Source organism: Girardinichthys multiradiatus, chromosome 7 (assembly GCF_021462225.1).
Source record: "Girardinichthys multiradiatus isolate DD_20200921_A chromosome 7, DD_fGirMul_XY1, whole genome shotgun sequence".
Taxonomy (NCBI): Eukaryota; Metazoa; Chordata; class Actinopteri; order Cyprinodontiformes; family Goodeidae; genus Girardinichthys; species Girardinichthys multiradiatus.
This window is the reverse complement of record NC_061800.1, coordinates 16,465,115-16,478,682: the sequence shown is the minus strand read 5'-3', so window position 1 is coordinate 16,478,682 and position 13,568 is coordinate 16,465,115. Positions and strand designations below refer to the sequence as shown.

General features: G+C 43.1%; 1 protein-coding gene across 1 annotated transcript in view; it reads left to right on the top strand.

Moving 5' to 3' along the window:
* usp9 (ubiquitin specific peptidase 9) overlaps positions 1 to 13,568 on the top strand; it is a 39,064-nt gene that overhangs the window by 19,896 nt on the left and 5,600 nt on the right. Inside the window, exons 20-44 of the mRNA XM_047370132.1 lie at positions 49 to 289; positions 375 to 524; positions 723 to 843; positions 968 to 1,098; positions 1,991 to 2,269; positions 2,390 to 2,515; positions 2,764 to 2,889; positions 2,999 to 3,165; positions 3,382 to 3,490; positions 3,591 to 3,737; positions 3,833 to 3,979; positions 4,085 to 4,292; positions 4,393 to 4,613; positions 5,487 to 5,674; positions 6,394 to 6,567; positions 6,663 to 6,804; positions 6,908 to 7,664; positions 9,134 to 9,257; positions 9,349 to 9,574; positions 9,701 to 9,830; positions 9,934 to 10,119; positions 10,333 to 10,553; positions 10,654 to 10,742; positions 11,574 to 11,730; positions 11,915 to 12,127. Coding sequence (XP_047226088.1) covers positions 49 to 289; positions 375 to 524; positions 723 to 843; positions 968 to 1,098; positions 1,991 to 2,269; positions 2,390 to 2,515; positions 2,764 to 2,889; positions 2,999 to 3,165; positions 3,382 to 3,490; positions 3,591 to 3,737; positions 3,833 to 3,979; positions 4,085 to 4,292; positions 4,393 to 4,613; positions 5,487 to 5,674; positions 6,394 to 6,567; positions 6,663 to 6,804; positions 6,908 to 7,664; positions 9,134 to 9,257; positions 9,349 to 9,574; positions 9,701 to 9,830; positions 9,934 to 10,119; positions 10,333 to 10,553; positions 10,654 to 10,742; positions 11,574 to 11,730; positions 11,915 to 12,127 — 4,780 coding nt within the window. The remainder of the gene's footprint in view (positions 1 to 48; positions 290 to 374; positions 525 to 722; positions 844 to 967; positions 1,099 to 1,990; positions 2,270 to 2,389; positions 2,516 to 2,763; positions 2,890 to 2,998; positions 3,166 to 3,381; positions 3,491 to 3,590; positions 3,738 to 3,832; positions 3,980 to 4,084; positions 4,293 to 4,392; positions 4,614 to 5,486; positions 5,675 to 6,393; positions 6,568 to 6,662; positions 6,805 to 6,907; positions 7,665 to 9,133; positions 9,258 to 9,348; positions 9,575 to 9,700; positions 9,831 to 9,933; positions 10,120 to 10,332; positions 10,554 to 10,653; positions 10,743 to 11,573; positions 11,731 to 11,914; positions 12,128 to 13,568) is intronic.

Sequence of the window (13,568 nt, the reverse complement as noted above, 5' to 3'; positions counted from 1 at the left end):
GTGCCTTAACTGTTCCACCGAAATATCTTTCACCCTTTGGTTGTGCAGAGCTTTCCGGGGCAAGCATATCACACTGATCGTCCGTTTTCCAAACCAAGGGCGGCAGGTGGATGATTTAGACATCTGGTCACACACCAATGACACTATTGGTTCGGTCCGGCGGGGAATCCTAAACAGGATAAAGGCTAACGCTGCGCACACAAAGATTGAGCTGTTTATTGGTGGGGAGGTGGTCGATCCAGCTGACGACAGGAAGCTGATTGGACAGCTCAATTTGAAGGACAAAACGGTGAGTGTGTGTGTATCTCAAACTCAGAAACTCTTAATTCCTTAACCACCGTTAACTAAATGCTCATGCTCATTACTGTATGCAGCTGATCACAGCCAAGCTGACCCAGGTGAGTGCCAACATGCCCTCAAGCCCAGACAGCTCATCTGACTCATCCACTGGCTCCCCTGGTAACCACGGAAACCACTACAGTGAAGGGCCCAACCCGGAAGTAGAGAGCTGTCTTCCTGGTGTGGTGAGTCAGCAGCATTGAACTCTGTATGAAATGTTCAAACAGGACTGCCATGTAAACTGTTTGGCTATCATGATAAGCATAATCGTTATCTGTGTGAACAGAATTTACCTTGAAATTTCAAAACTGAAATTATGCAACATGATGCATTTATCAGTATATTAAAAAAAATAACATAACACCCTTTGCTCTGATTGGCAGATTATGTCGTTACATCCACGCTACATCTCCTTCCTGTGGCAAGTAGCTGACCTGGGCTGCAACCTCAACATGTCTCAGCTCAGAGATGGAGCTCGAGTTCTCATGAAGCTCATGCCTCCGGGTAAATACACACTCCGATTTAGCGGATTATTTCTGCCTCTTAGGCTGATTATTCTTCCTAAATAAAGACCACTTTATCTCGTTTTAACTCAGTGACCAATTTTGTGCGTTTTCTCTGCACACAGATAACACCACAGTGGAGAATCTTAGAGCTGTGTGTCTGGACCACGCCAAGCTTGGAGAGAACAGTCTGAGCCCTTCGCTGGACTCCCGTTTCTTCGGCCCCTCACCTTCACAAGTGCTCTACCTCATTGAGGTAAGGCTCAGTGTACATTTATGTGACAACATGCTAGAGATGCACCAATCATAGTTTTGTTGATGGTTACCGATTGTTGGAAAGCTGCAAACTATTGATACCAATTTTAGTCAATTAGAGTGTCTCTCTAAGAACTAAAAGATACAAAAGCATCATTCAATATGTTTCCCCCAAGCTTTTATCACTGCACACTGAGAGCAGTCGCTGTAATGTAAGGAGTTGTTAAACTTAGAAATGTATAATCTTTATAAGATTAATAAGTTAAAATATCTTGCGTATCTTATATTACTACAGGTAGTTTTTTTAACTGTAAATAGCAGTCTGTGTGCATTTCCTAAAGAATGCAGATCCTTGCTTTACCTCTGGGATTTCCAAAATTCTATCAACCTTTCTAGATGAAGCGAGATCTTTGACAGACAGAGGTTAAAATAAAAGCTGTTCCTACAGAATCTATGGATTAAAACCTAGATCTCTGTTCCTCATCTGAACTCATTTAAAACTAAATTCACTCTGAAAATGCTTTGAGTCTTCTTTCCTCAGTAACAACGTCTTCACTGAGGATTGTTGATCTTGCTACAACCTGCTAATGCTTAGGTATATACATTCACTGACGGGGAAAAGCATGGGGTATTTGACCAGCCGGTCACCAATTAGGGGGATCAAGTTACAAATCATCTGATTCGTTCAAGTTACTACAAAAGCTATACCTGGTGCCCCTACTTCTCTACATTTGTTTCTGATTACAAGCTCATGCTGTAGTGGGGTGCGTCTGTATATTTACTGTTACAAAACAGCTGTCTTGTTTTTATTTTTATTAATCCGGATATGTGGCCCAATCTCTAAATCAGGAGGCAGCTCAGTGGTTAAGATTCTACGCCTGTTCATGTTGCAGGTTGTGTATGCTTTGCTGATGCCAGCTAGTGCCACCCTGGGAGAGGACGCCAGCGACTTCCAGTACAACTTCCTGAAGAGCGGCGGCCTGCCGCTGGTGCTGAGCATGCTCACCAGGAACAACTTCCTGCCGTCAGCTGACATGGAGACCCGCAGAGGAGCCTACCTCAACGCTCTGAAGATCGCCAAGCTGCTCCTGACTGCAGTCGGCTTCGGACACGTGAAGGCTGTAGCCGAGGCTTGCCAACCCAACGCTGATGGAAATATTCCTGTCTCTCCGGTTAGGCCTTGCTTCTTTACTTTTGAAAAGACAAACCAGTTTAGCTGGTTCCTGGGTTGTTAACCTGCTGCAGCAATAACATGTCTCATTCTGGGTTGTTTTTTTTGTAATTGTATGCAGATAAATCAGGCTACTCATGACCAGGCGCTGGTTCTGCAGAGTGCCCTGCAAAACATTCCCAACCCTGCCTCTGAATGTATGTTGCGCAATGTAGCTATCCGCCTGGCCCAGCAGATCTCTGATGAGGTAAAAGATGCTTAACTAACCTTTATTTCCTTTTATTTATGGTCAGAATGCTTTTAACTTGTAAATTCAGTCTTATCAGTTTTTATATGCAGTGAATTTAATAAGTGCTCAAATCTGGTATAAAAAATTTTAAGTTGTACTTTGAAGTTGTCACAAGTTTGCTTGTGAGAAAAAAAAACGTAGACCGTAAAAAACAATATTAATAATAGATTCAATGGAACTGTATTTTTCATCAGAATTTCTTCCAGGCATCGAAGTACATCCCAGACATTTGTGTGATCCGAGCAGTCCAGAAAATTGTGTGGGCATCGGGCTGTGGTACAGTGCAGCTGGTCTTCAGTAACAATGATGAAATCAGCAAAATATACGAGAAGGTAAGGTTCTATGAGTAGAAGTGTCTTGACCCTTAAAAATTCAACAAATTAAGCGATTTCAGAAAGACTCCCAAGGACTTAACTGTCAATTTTGTTACATTATTTTTAGACAAATGCAGCCAAGGAGCCGGATGGAGAAGATGAGCAGGTGTGCTGCGAGGCTTTGGAAGTGATGACTCTGTGCTTTGCTCTGATGCCCACGGCTCTTGACACGCTCAGTAAGGAGAAGGCTTGGCAGACCTTCATCATAGACTTGTTGCTACACTGCCACAGCAAGTAAGCACATCAGGATGCACTCCATGTACTTCATTATTTATTACATTTGTTTCCAGTTTTATCTAAATTCTAACATATATAACAAAATATTTCATGATTTTTTTTTTCCTCGGTGACACGTTTGGCACTTGAGGTGTAGTTATAAGGAGAAAATTCCTGTTTGATCCCCTGCAGCCTTTTTTTTTATTTTTATTGGTTTAAATCTCCCTTGAACAGGTCTGTGCGACAGATGGCTCAGGAGCAGTTTTTCCTAATGGCAACTAGGTGCTGCATGGGGCATCGGCCTCTTCTTTTCTTCATTACCCTCCTCTTCACAGTGCTTGGGGTAAGGGGCTACATAGACCGCCATTCTATGTCCAGCATTCTTTTAACCTCACCTGCTGGGGTTCACTCATCCTAATGTATCTCACCATGCGTGTGTCCAGAGCACAGCCAAAGAGCGAGCCAAACATGCAGGGGACTATTTCACTTTGCTGCGACACCTGCTGAACTACGCCTACAACAGTAACATCAACCTGCCAAACGCTGAGGTGCTGCTCAACAATGAGATCGACTGGCTGAAACGGATTCGGGTGAGATTCATATTTCAGCTGGTTTTTCTTTTTCGTTTGAAACCTCAGTTTCAGTTCTTTAGCTTGATGCAGACTTGCTCAATTTTGTTTGTTAGGATGAGGTTAAGAGGACAGGAGAGACTGGTGTGGAAGAAACCATCTTGGAGGGCCACCTTGGTGTCACCAAAGAGCTTCTAGCCTTCCAGACGCCTGAAAAGAAATACTACATTGGCTGTGAGAAGGGAGGAGCCAATCTTATTAAGGTAAAGTATGGAGCCCATCCCAAAGAGATGACTTAAAAAAAAAATCCTTTCACCGGTTTTGTCTCGTTGCTTAAATTTCTCTTTTCTTCATCACATTTTAATTAGGAGCTGATTGATGACTTCATCTTCCCAGCCTCTAATGTTTACCTGCAGTACATGAAGAGTGGGGAGTTCCCCACAGAGCAGGCCATCCCTGTATGTAGCACACCCGCATCCATCAATGCCGGCTTTGAGCTCCTGGTGGCGCTGGCTGTTGGCTGTGTCCGCAACCTCAAACAAATAGCTGACACTCTGACTGACATGTACTATTTGGGTAGGGAGACATTTCAATGACATGTTCACAAACAACCACATAACAATTTATTAAAGTTGAATTGAGTGTGGGGTTTTGTTTTTCTTCCCTCTGCATTTAGGTTGTGAGACGCTGACGGAGTGGGAGTACCTGCCTCCGGTGGGGCCTCGTCCGAACAAGGGCTTCGTGGGTCTGAAGAACGCCGGTGCCACCTGCTACATGAACTCAGTCATCCAGCAGCTGTACATGATCCCTCCCATCCGCAACGGCATCCTGGCCATTGAAGGCACGGGGACTGATGTGGACGATGACATGTCTGGAGATGAGAAGCAGGAGAATGAGGTATTAGAACTGTGTCTGGGGTTAACTTTCTATTGATGATAATTTGGGGATTTATTCTCCCACTGAAACAGGAACAGTTGTTAGCTAACTATCTCCTGTTGGATTTACTCGCATTAGTTGCATTTTAATTTGGTCTAATTCCCAGTAAAGCTGCTTTATTCACATTTTGTCCTGTTTACATTGTCAGCAAACCAAGGTGAATTTTAATAGAAAGTGTTTTTTTAATCAATAAAATCCAAATTCTGTTTGAAGACAAGTTGGCACAATAGGCATGTAAGTCTCACATAAAAGGCATCTGTGTTGTTATTTTGGACATACGTCGCTGTACAACAGTGAGAGAACAGAGTTAGAAGTGACATAATGCGTTAAGTTGCAGGTTTATGCTTGAGCTCGTTTCTGTACTGGGCCTGCAAACCCACACCTAAATTTACTCCCTGCCTCTAGCAGGCTCCTGGCACGGCAACAACAGAACCAAGGCTCAGGCCCGACTTGGCATGATCTGTACTTATTGATGGTTAGGGCATAAGCCATAAGTTTATATTATAGTTTAAAGCGAGCAGAGGGGCATTTATTTTTATTAATAGCTAGTCCCCAGAGAGGTGTGTATCAGCTTAACACCCTCACAGGGAAATTTCACAACACCTTTGCATAAAGAAGCTAAATTGGTCCTGAAACTCAGTTTTAAGAGCAACCACTCCTATCGGAGCATGGAGCTGCTCTCAGCTCAAGTTAATCATGTGAAAAACAGCATTAACATCCCTGGAGTTTCTCCTAAAATTTTAACAGCACTGATGAATGAGCTTCTTTGACCGTGTTGGTGTGCAACACTTGTGACATGTACGGTTTGTTAAAATGAAGATTATGTTTCCACAGAGCAATGTAGATCCTCGTGATGAAGTTTTCAGCTACCCCCACCAGTTTGATGACAAACCCTCCAGTAAGTCGGAGGACAGGAAGGAGTACAACATCGGGGTGCTGCGCCACCTGCAGGTCATCTTTGGCCACCTGGCAGCATCCAGACTGCAGTACTACGTCCCAAGAGGCTTCTGGAAACAGTTTAGGTATTTCAGAGATTGTTCATTTTCTTATGGAGTACATAAGTCAAAAGTGTGGGTTTATGAATTTTCTGGATCTGGAGAAATTTTGTGATAAAAAGTCTGACCCTAATAGATACTTCCACAGTAAATAGATGGCCAACTTTTTGCATTTATCTTTTTGAAATGGGTCAAAGTTGGACTGAGAATGTAAAACCCTGTTTAAACTCGGCTGTGTTGTCTTCACGAACGGCGTCCCGTGACAGAAGCATCAACACTGTATTCGGGGAGCATGTCTGACCGTTTCAGTCATTCGTGCTCATCCCCATTTTTGTGCTTGCCAAACAAGAAAGACAGCAAGGTAGAAACTGAAGGTATGGCAGTTTTTACAAGCATTTGCCCAGTTAAATATAAACACAGAGGAAGTAATTACTGGAAAATGACTGATAGACTTGTAAAGATGGCTAAAAATACACTTTTTAGTTAGCGCTGAATTAAGAGTGCACTTCCTTAATCGAAACTTCTTCTACCAGTTGTTGAAAACAGACAGGATTTATCAGTGGTGCCCTGTACTGTTTTAAATATGAACTGCTACTCCTTCACTCGGGGCAGCTGCTGGGTGAAGGTGGGACCGTGGTTTAACACGAGGCTGGTTAAGACTAGAACTTGATAAAAATGCCAAATATGTTGAGACTATTAACTGAACTCTAACCTCTACTGTTGGTTTTCTTCTTCTTCTTTTTTAGATTATGGGGGGAGCCCGTTAATTTGAGGGAACAGCATGATGCTCTGGAGTTCTTCAACTCTCTGGTGGACAGTTTGGATGAAGCTTTAAAAGCTTTGGGTCACCCTCCCATGCTCAGCAAGGTACTGGGTGGTTCGTTTGCTGACCAAAAGATTTGTCAAGGGTGTCCCCATAGGTGAGCACAATTTAAATGTACTTGGTCACATTTAACATTAAAGTCTATAGGCACTGTTTAATTTATGTTTTGACTAGTAATGCTTCTATCTGCAGATACGAGTGTGAGGAGTCATTTACAACATTAAATGTAGACATCAGAAACCACCAGAACTTGTTGGACTCAATGGAGCAATATGTTAAAGGAGATCTGCTTGAAGGAGCCAATGCCTACCACTGTGAGAAATGTAATAAGAAGGTAAGACTGAGTTCCTTTGAATGGCTACTAAGAAATCTCTGGTTCTGGAATCTGGAAGGTTAAAATAGTCCCGAGTTCATTTCTAAACGACTCTCATCACCAGGTGGACACAGTGAAGCGTCTACTGATCAAGAAGCTGCCACCTGTCCTGGCCATCCAGCTGAAGCGCTTCGACTACGACTGGGAGAGGGAATGTGCTATCAAGTTTAATGACTACTTTGAGTTCCCCCGGGAGCTGGACATGGAGCCGTACACAGTAGCAGGTGTGGCCAAGTTAGAAGGCGACGACGTGAACCCGGAGAACCAGGTGATCCAGCAGAACGAGCCGTCGGAACCCACGCCGCCGGGCAGCTGCAAGTACCGTCTGGTGGGGGTGCTGGTCCACTCGGGCCAGGCCAGCGGCGGACATTACTACTCCTACATCATTCAGAGGAACGGGGGGGACGGCGAAAAGAACCGCTGGTATAAGTTCGATGACGGCGACGTGACGGAATGCAAGATGGACGACGAGGAGGAGATGAAGAACCAGTGCTTTGGGGGAGAATACATGGGGGAGGTATTCGATCATATGATGAAAAGGATGTCTTATCGGAGGCAGAAGCGATGGTGGAATGCATACATCCTGTTCTATGAGCGTATGGACTCACTAGACAAGGACAGCGAACTTGTCAAATATATCTCAGAGCTGAACCTCTCCTCCACCAAGCCACATCAGGTCAAGATGCCGAGCGCCATCGAGTGCAGCGTCCGCAAGCAGAACGTCCAATTCATGCACAACCGAATGCAATACAGCCTGGAATATTTCCAGTTCATTAAGAAACTTCTGACCTGTAACAGTGTCTATTTAAACCCTCCTCCAGGTATGCTTTATTTTATCTGTGCAGGTAAATGCAAAACATTCATCAGATCCTAGGTTTTAAATATGCACTTAATGACACAGTTCTTCTGTTTACGCTTTTTTGTCACATTTAAATGTTTTGGATCATCAAGATAAAAACAAAGGTCTGTTTTTGAAAGTTTGTTTTATTTATTAAGGAGTAAAAGCTATTCAACAGAAGTGGTGAGTGTAAGCGGTAAATACCTTTCCATAGCACTCTATATTGAAATGAAGTTAGTAACTTTGGGGACCCATACTATCTTTACACCTGCTGCTTGAAGTACGGCAGCCCGTGGTTGGAAACTACAGCAGCTTGTAGTTTAATTCCAATTAGTTCCCTGAATCACATCTCTCCTCAAGTAATGAGCGTTCATTAGTTTTGCCCCTGAGAGCTGCTTTGATCTTTTGAACAGTTATTAATTTAATACCATATCTCTATTCACTTACATCTCAAAGCTTAGATACAACCGCTGCTATAAGTGATTGTATCACTAATCTTCCTCCTTTGTGTTAACATTTACATTCCAAAATTATGTTAATATCCAGCATTACTCTGGATGAAAAATGGTTTCTAGAGCTCCGAATGGCACCGCCTTTTTCATATTTATATAAAACCCCCAAAGTGCATTTTGAACACCAGATCCCAGCAGTATTTAACTGAAATATGTAGTAAAGCCATTAATGCAGAAGCTTTTTATGACAAAGCCAGTATGTGAAATCATTCTCTGTAGTAACTGAATGAGGGTCCTTCGTTAAACAAACCGTGACCCAGCATCAGTGTGCAAAGCTGCCCGTTCATCTGTCATCCTAATATGATTCATGGTTTAAAATGACATTGGCAGGAGTGGGAGAGTGTTGCCATTTTGCATACTGAGGTTTTAAAAAGTTACTGTGTGCCCCGCCCCACCTGTTGCTGCGCACTGCTGGTCAGCAGTTGAGATGATGGCTGCTGCACTTTTTTCATTTCTTAAATGAAAGATAATCATTTGTGTTTGGAAAATTGTGAAAAGAACGCCGTTAGGAAACCGACTCCAGGCCGGCTACTTGGAAGCATAGCCTGACTAATTAAGCTGTAAGACTTCCAGTGTTAATTTATAACGAGCAGAACAGCTATGATAAAAAAAAAAATTTTTAGTTTTTAAATAAAAGCAATTAGATTCTGATACTAGCCCATGTTTAACTTTAATCATTGAATTTGGCTTTAACATGATATTGATAATTTCCTTTATAATGTATGAATGATACATGAAAAAAGCTAAATGTCAACTTTAAGTAGCATTTCAAAGATTTCTAGTGTTGCTTTTCAAACATCAGTGTCTGTGCTAGGCTAGGGTTTGTGTTGTAAAACAAGGGAAAGACTGCTTCTGTTCCCTGACGGTCATGTTCTTGCACCGAAGAAAGCAAAAACACATTGAAAGATTTTCAGTGTTTTTCTGCTCTCATTTATCTCAGGACAAGACCACCTTCTGCCAGAGGCAGAGGAGATTGCTATGATAAGTGCTCAGCTGGCTGCTAGGTTCCTGTTCAGCACAGGGTTTCACACCAAGAAAGTAGTACGGGGTCCTGCCAGTGACTGGTAAGTTCTGTTTGCTTTAATAGGATTTAAAACAAATGTTTTTTTTGCGCTGGTCTATAAAGTGTTTTTGCTGTTTTCTTTCTGCTTTTAGGTATGACGCCCTCTGTATCCTCCTGAGACACAGTAAGAATGTACGCTATTGGTTTGCACACAATGTTCTCTTTGCTTACCCCAATCGCTTCTCCGAGTACTTGCTCGAGTGCCCAAGCGCCGAGGTCCGTGGGGCGTTTGCCAAGCTCATAGTCTTCATCGCTCACTTCTCCCTTCAAGACGGACCATGCCCCTCCCCCACAGCCTCGCCAGGACCCTCAGCTCAGGTTGGTGCTGGAACTCGGCAGGTGGATTTTATGCACTCAGCAGAAATATATTTGCCATCGAGACATTCTTCTCCTTGTAGCCCCAGCTCTTGATTTCTGTTGAATGTTGTTTTCCATTTGCACCAGGGCTGTGATAATCTCAGCCTTAGTGACCACCTGTTGAGAGCTGTACTCAACCTACTCAGAAGAGAGGTTTCTGAACACGGCCGCCACCTGCAGCAGTACTTCAACCTCTTTGTCATGTATGCCAATCTGGGTAAGCAGCAAACGGATCTTCATCTGTTCATCTGTGAGTTATTTGGAGCTTAAAGCACAGTTTTTATCTCCTCTTGACTCTTTGCTTCTTTAACCACACCCAGGCCTGGCAGAGAAGACTCAGCTGCTGAAACTAAACGTTCCTGCCACTTTCATGTTGGTTGCCCTGGACGAGGGTCCCGGCCCTCCCATTAAGTACCAGTACGCTGAGCTGGGCAAACTGTACACTGTGGTCTCCCAGCTTGTCCGCTGCTGTGACGTTTCTTCCCGCATGCAGTCCTCAATCAATGGTAGGTGCATCAGGCTGGTGTGTGCTGTGGTTGTGTGGTAAGAGCTGAAATCCAATGAGGGTTTATATCAATGCTCAGGATCTAGTGACTAACAAACCATCCACTGAGCCTAATAGCTGTGTAGGCTCAGCAATGAGCTGTGGGCTTTCATCACTTTTTTAACAGAAGATATTATAGCTTGAGTATTCTAAATGTATTACTTGTTTTCTTCAGGTAATCCTCCCCTTCCTAACCCATACGGGGACACCAACCTGACAGCTCCTGTCATGCCTGTGCAGCAGCTCGTGGCAGAGATTCTGTTCGTGAGGACTAGCTATGTAAAGAAGATCATCGAGGACTGCAGCAACTCCGAGGAGACTGTGAAGCTGCTTCGCTTCTGCTGCTGGGAGAACCCTCAGTTTTCCTCCACTGTGCTCAGTGAGCTGCTCTGGCAGGTGAACATCTGATGCCACTTGTTCAGATTCAATTCAGGAATACTTTATTAACCCTAAAGGGGAAAATGGGAAAGATGACGTGTTTATTCTTTGTTTGCAGGTGGCATATTCCTACACCTATGAGCTGAGGCCTTACCTTGACTTGTTGCTACAAATCCTGCTCATCGAGGACTCCTGGCAAACACACAGGTCAGACTGACTGGTCACCCTGTAATATACAGTACCTTGCTTAAGTATTCATACACCTTGAACCTTTTCAGATTTTGACATCTTACAACCACTAACTTCAACCTATTTTTGTGGATTTTATCTGAAATCAACATTAAGAAATGCATAATTGTGAAGCTGTAGGAGAATGACACATAGTTTTCAAACGTGTGTGCAGTTTAAACTAAGGTAAGACTCTGAGACGATATTCCAAGGTTAGAGCATCTCACAGAGCACATATCAGTCGAACATCTGAATATGGGAAGAGTATGGCAACACTGCATTCTAGATAGGATACCGGCTCTACTGCAGTCCCACCAATACATAGCTCTGTATTTATACTGATAGGCTGGGCAAGGAGAGTTAATTACTCTGCACCTCAACCAGAACACCTCAACCCCACAATTAAACGTTCTGGTGGGAGCATCAAGGTGTGGGGATGCTTTTTTGTTTTTAGCAGGGAGCTGGAGGCTGATCAGAGTGATGGGAGGATGGATGGAGCTAAAAAAGGTCAATCCTGGAATCCTTTTTACATATTCAGTTCTACAAAGTATTTACTGAGGGGAGCTAAGAGCAAATGAATGCCACACTTTTCAGCTTTGTATTATGAAACTAATTAAAAGCCATGTGTCATTTTCCTTCCTCTTTACAATCATGCACTACGTTGTCTTGGTATATCCAGAAAAATACATTGAAGTCTGTGGCTGTTGTGTGACAAAATTAGAGGAAGTTGGAGGGTTGATATTTTTGAAGGCCCTATATAAGTTGTGTTTTTTGTGTGTGATCTTTGTCTTTCTTTGTGTCTATGGTAAGGATCCACAATGTGCTGAAAGGCATCCCTGATGACAGAGATGGGCTCTTTGACACCATCCAGCGCTCCAAGAACCACTACCAGAAACGGGCCTACCAGTGCATCAAGTGCATGGTGGCGCTGTTCAGCAACTGCTCCGTGGCCTACCAGATCCTGCAGGTACACCTTCTTACAGACAAAGCTACTTTCTGAGTCGACGCTACATTCATCCAAGTACTAGCCAAGTACCATAGGCTCAGTTCACAGTGTTGTCCTTCATGTGGTGTTCAATTTCTTTTAGCCTGCTACTGCTACCTGCTAGCAGTAGCTACCTGCTACTTGACTTTTGTTTGTGCTCTTACAGAGCAATGGCGACTTGAAGCGAAAGTGGACATGGGCAGTGGAGTGGTTAGGGGATGAGCTGGAAAGGAGGCCATACACAGGAAATCCCCAGTACACCTACAACAACTGGTCACCTCCAGTTCAGAGCAACGAGACCTCCAACGGATATTTTCTGGAGCGATCCCACAGTGCACGCATGACACTGGCCAAGGCTTGTGAACTCTGCCCTGAAGAGGTGATGACATTTACAAAGCACCCTTCGCACCCACAGTTTCACACTCATCTAATCATGTAGTCATAATGAATACAGTTAAGCCCAAAGTTATTCATACCCCTTGCAGATTTAGATATAAAAATATTTTATTCAAGTTGGAAGATTGTTTCTGAGAACAAATAAGATGGGTATATCTGAAAAGATTAAACATTGTAAAATAAATATTAGTTTTGGTAAAATTGATCGGTCTTTATTTAAATTTTATTAAAAGTGGCAAGATTATGTAAAGCAATCAAAACTTTATAATTCCTAATCAGCTTTTTGTTTCTTTCCACTGGTATTTTCATGATTTATGGCCTTCTTGCCATCACCCTAATCTTTAGCTGCCTCTACAGATGCTCTATCAGATTTAAGTAAAGACTCTGGCTGGGTCCCTTTAAAACGTAATTACTTCCAGTCTGAAGAAACATTTTGTTCAAATTAAACTTCATTCTGCCAGCGGTATGAATAATTTTGGGCTTAACTGTATGTTTAGAGATGTTAAGGAAAAACGTTTAAGGGGCCTGTTCCACCAAGCCAGTTCCAGTTCTTAACTGGTACTAGAGCTCACTAAGCACCAGTTCTTTGGGTTTCCACCGAGACTAACTCTGGTCCAGTCATGAAAAAACCGTGCTAATCCAGAACCAGTTTGCTGCTGGACCAGAGTAGAGAACCGCTTTCGTTAGGAGCTAGTTGAGGGCTCATGGGAAATTGCAGCTATTAAAAACATTGAGAGCGCCACGTTTAAAAGTCTGACAGCTTAGTTTAGTTTTGTTGGTCCAATCTAAACAGAAACACAAGTAAAAACTCTGATATTCAACAAGAATAAGGGTGTTTTCACGCCTATAGTTGGTTTACTTTGGTCCAAATCAGATAACGAGTTTGTTGCATGTTTTTCAGGGTCTGTTTACATAAGAAAAACCTAAAGCAAACCCTGTGAGAATATCAATTCTGCTTATTGGTCAGATGTGTCCGGGGCGGGAAAACCGAAGGTGAATACAGGAAGTAGACACTGTCCTGAGCCGCTAAAAAACATGGAGATTTTAATCATGTCATTTGTTTTTTTGTCGCTACTATTTCATGCAAACATATTTGAGAAGTATCCGGAATCTTGAAAGTTTCTCTACTCTACCACATCCCATAATGCAACGAACGCCTGGTTATGGGAAGGTGTTCGACTCAAACTTGCAGCATTTAACTGGTAGCTGCGTGGGATCGGGTTCGGATCACATTCACGCCACATACAAACCGCTCTAGAGTTTGTTTTGAACCGTAACCGTTTGGAAGAGGTGGTTGTTTTGATCCGCACCCTAGTGCGATCGCTGTGTTCATATCCACACACACGAACCGCAAAAAGGGTGGATGAACCAGAGTTCGTTTTAAATGGACTAAACACATCAGGTGTGAAAACATCATAAATGTC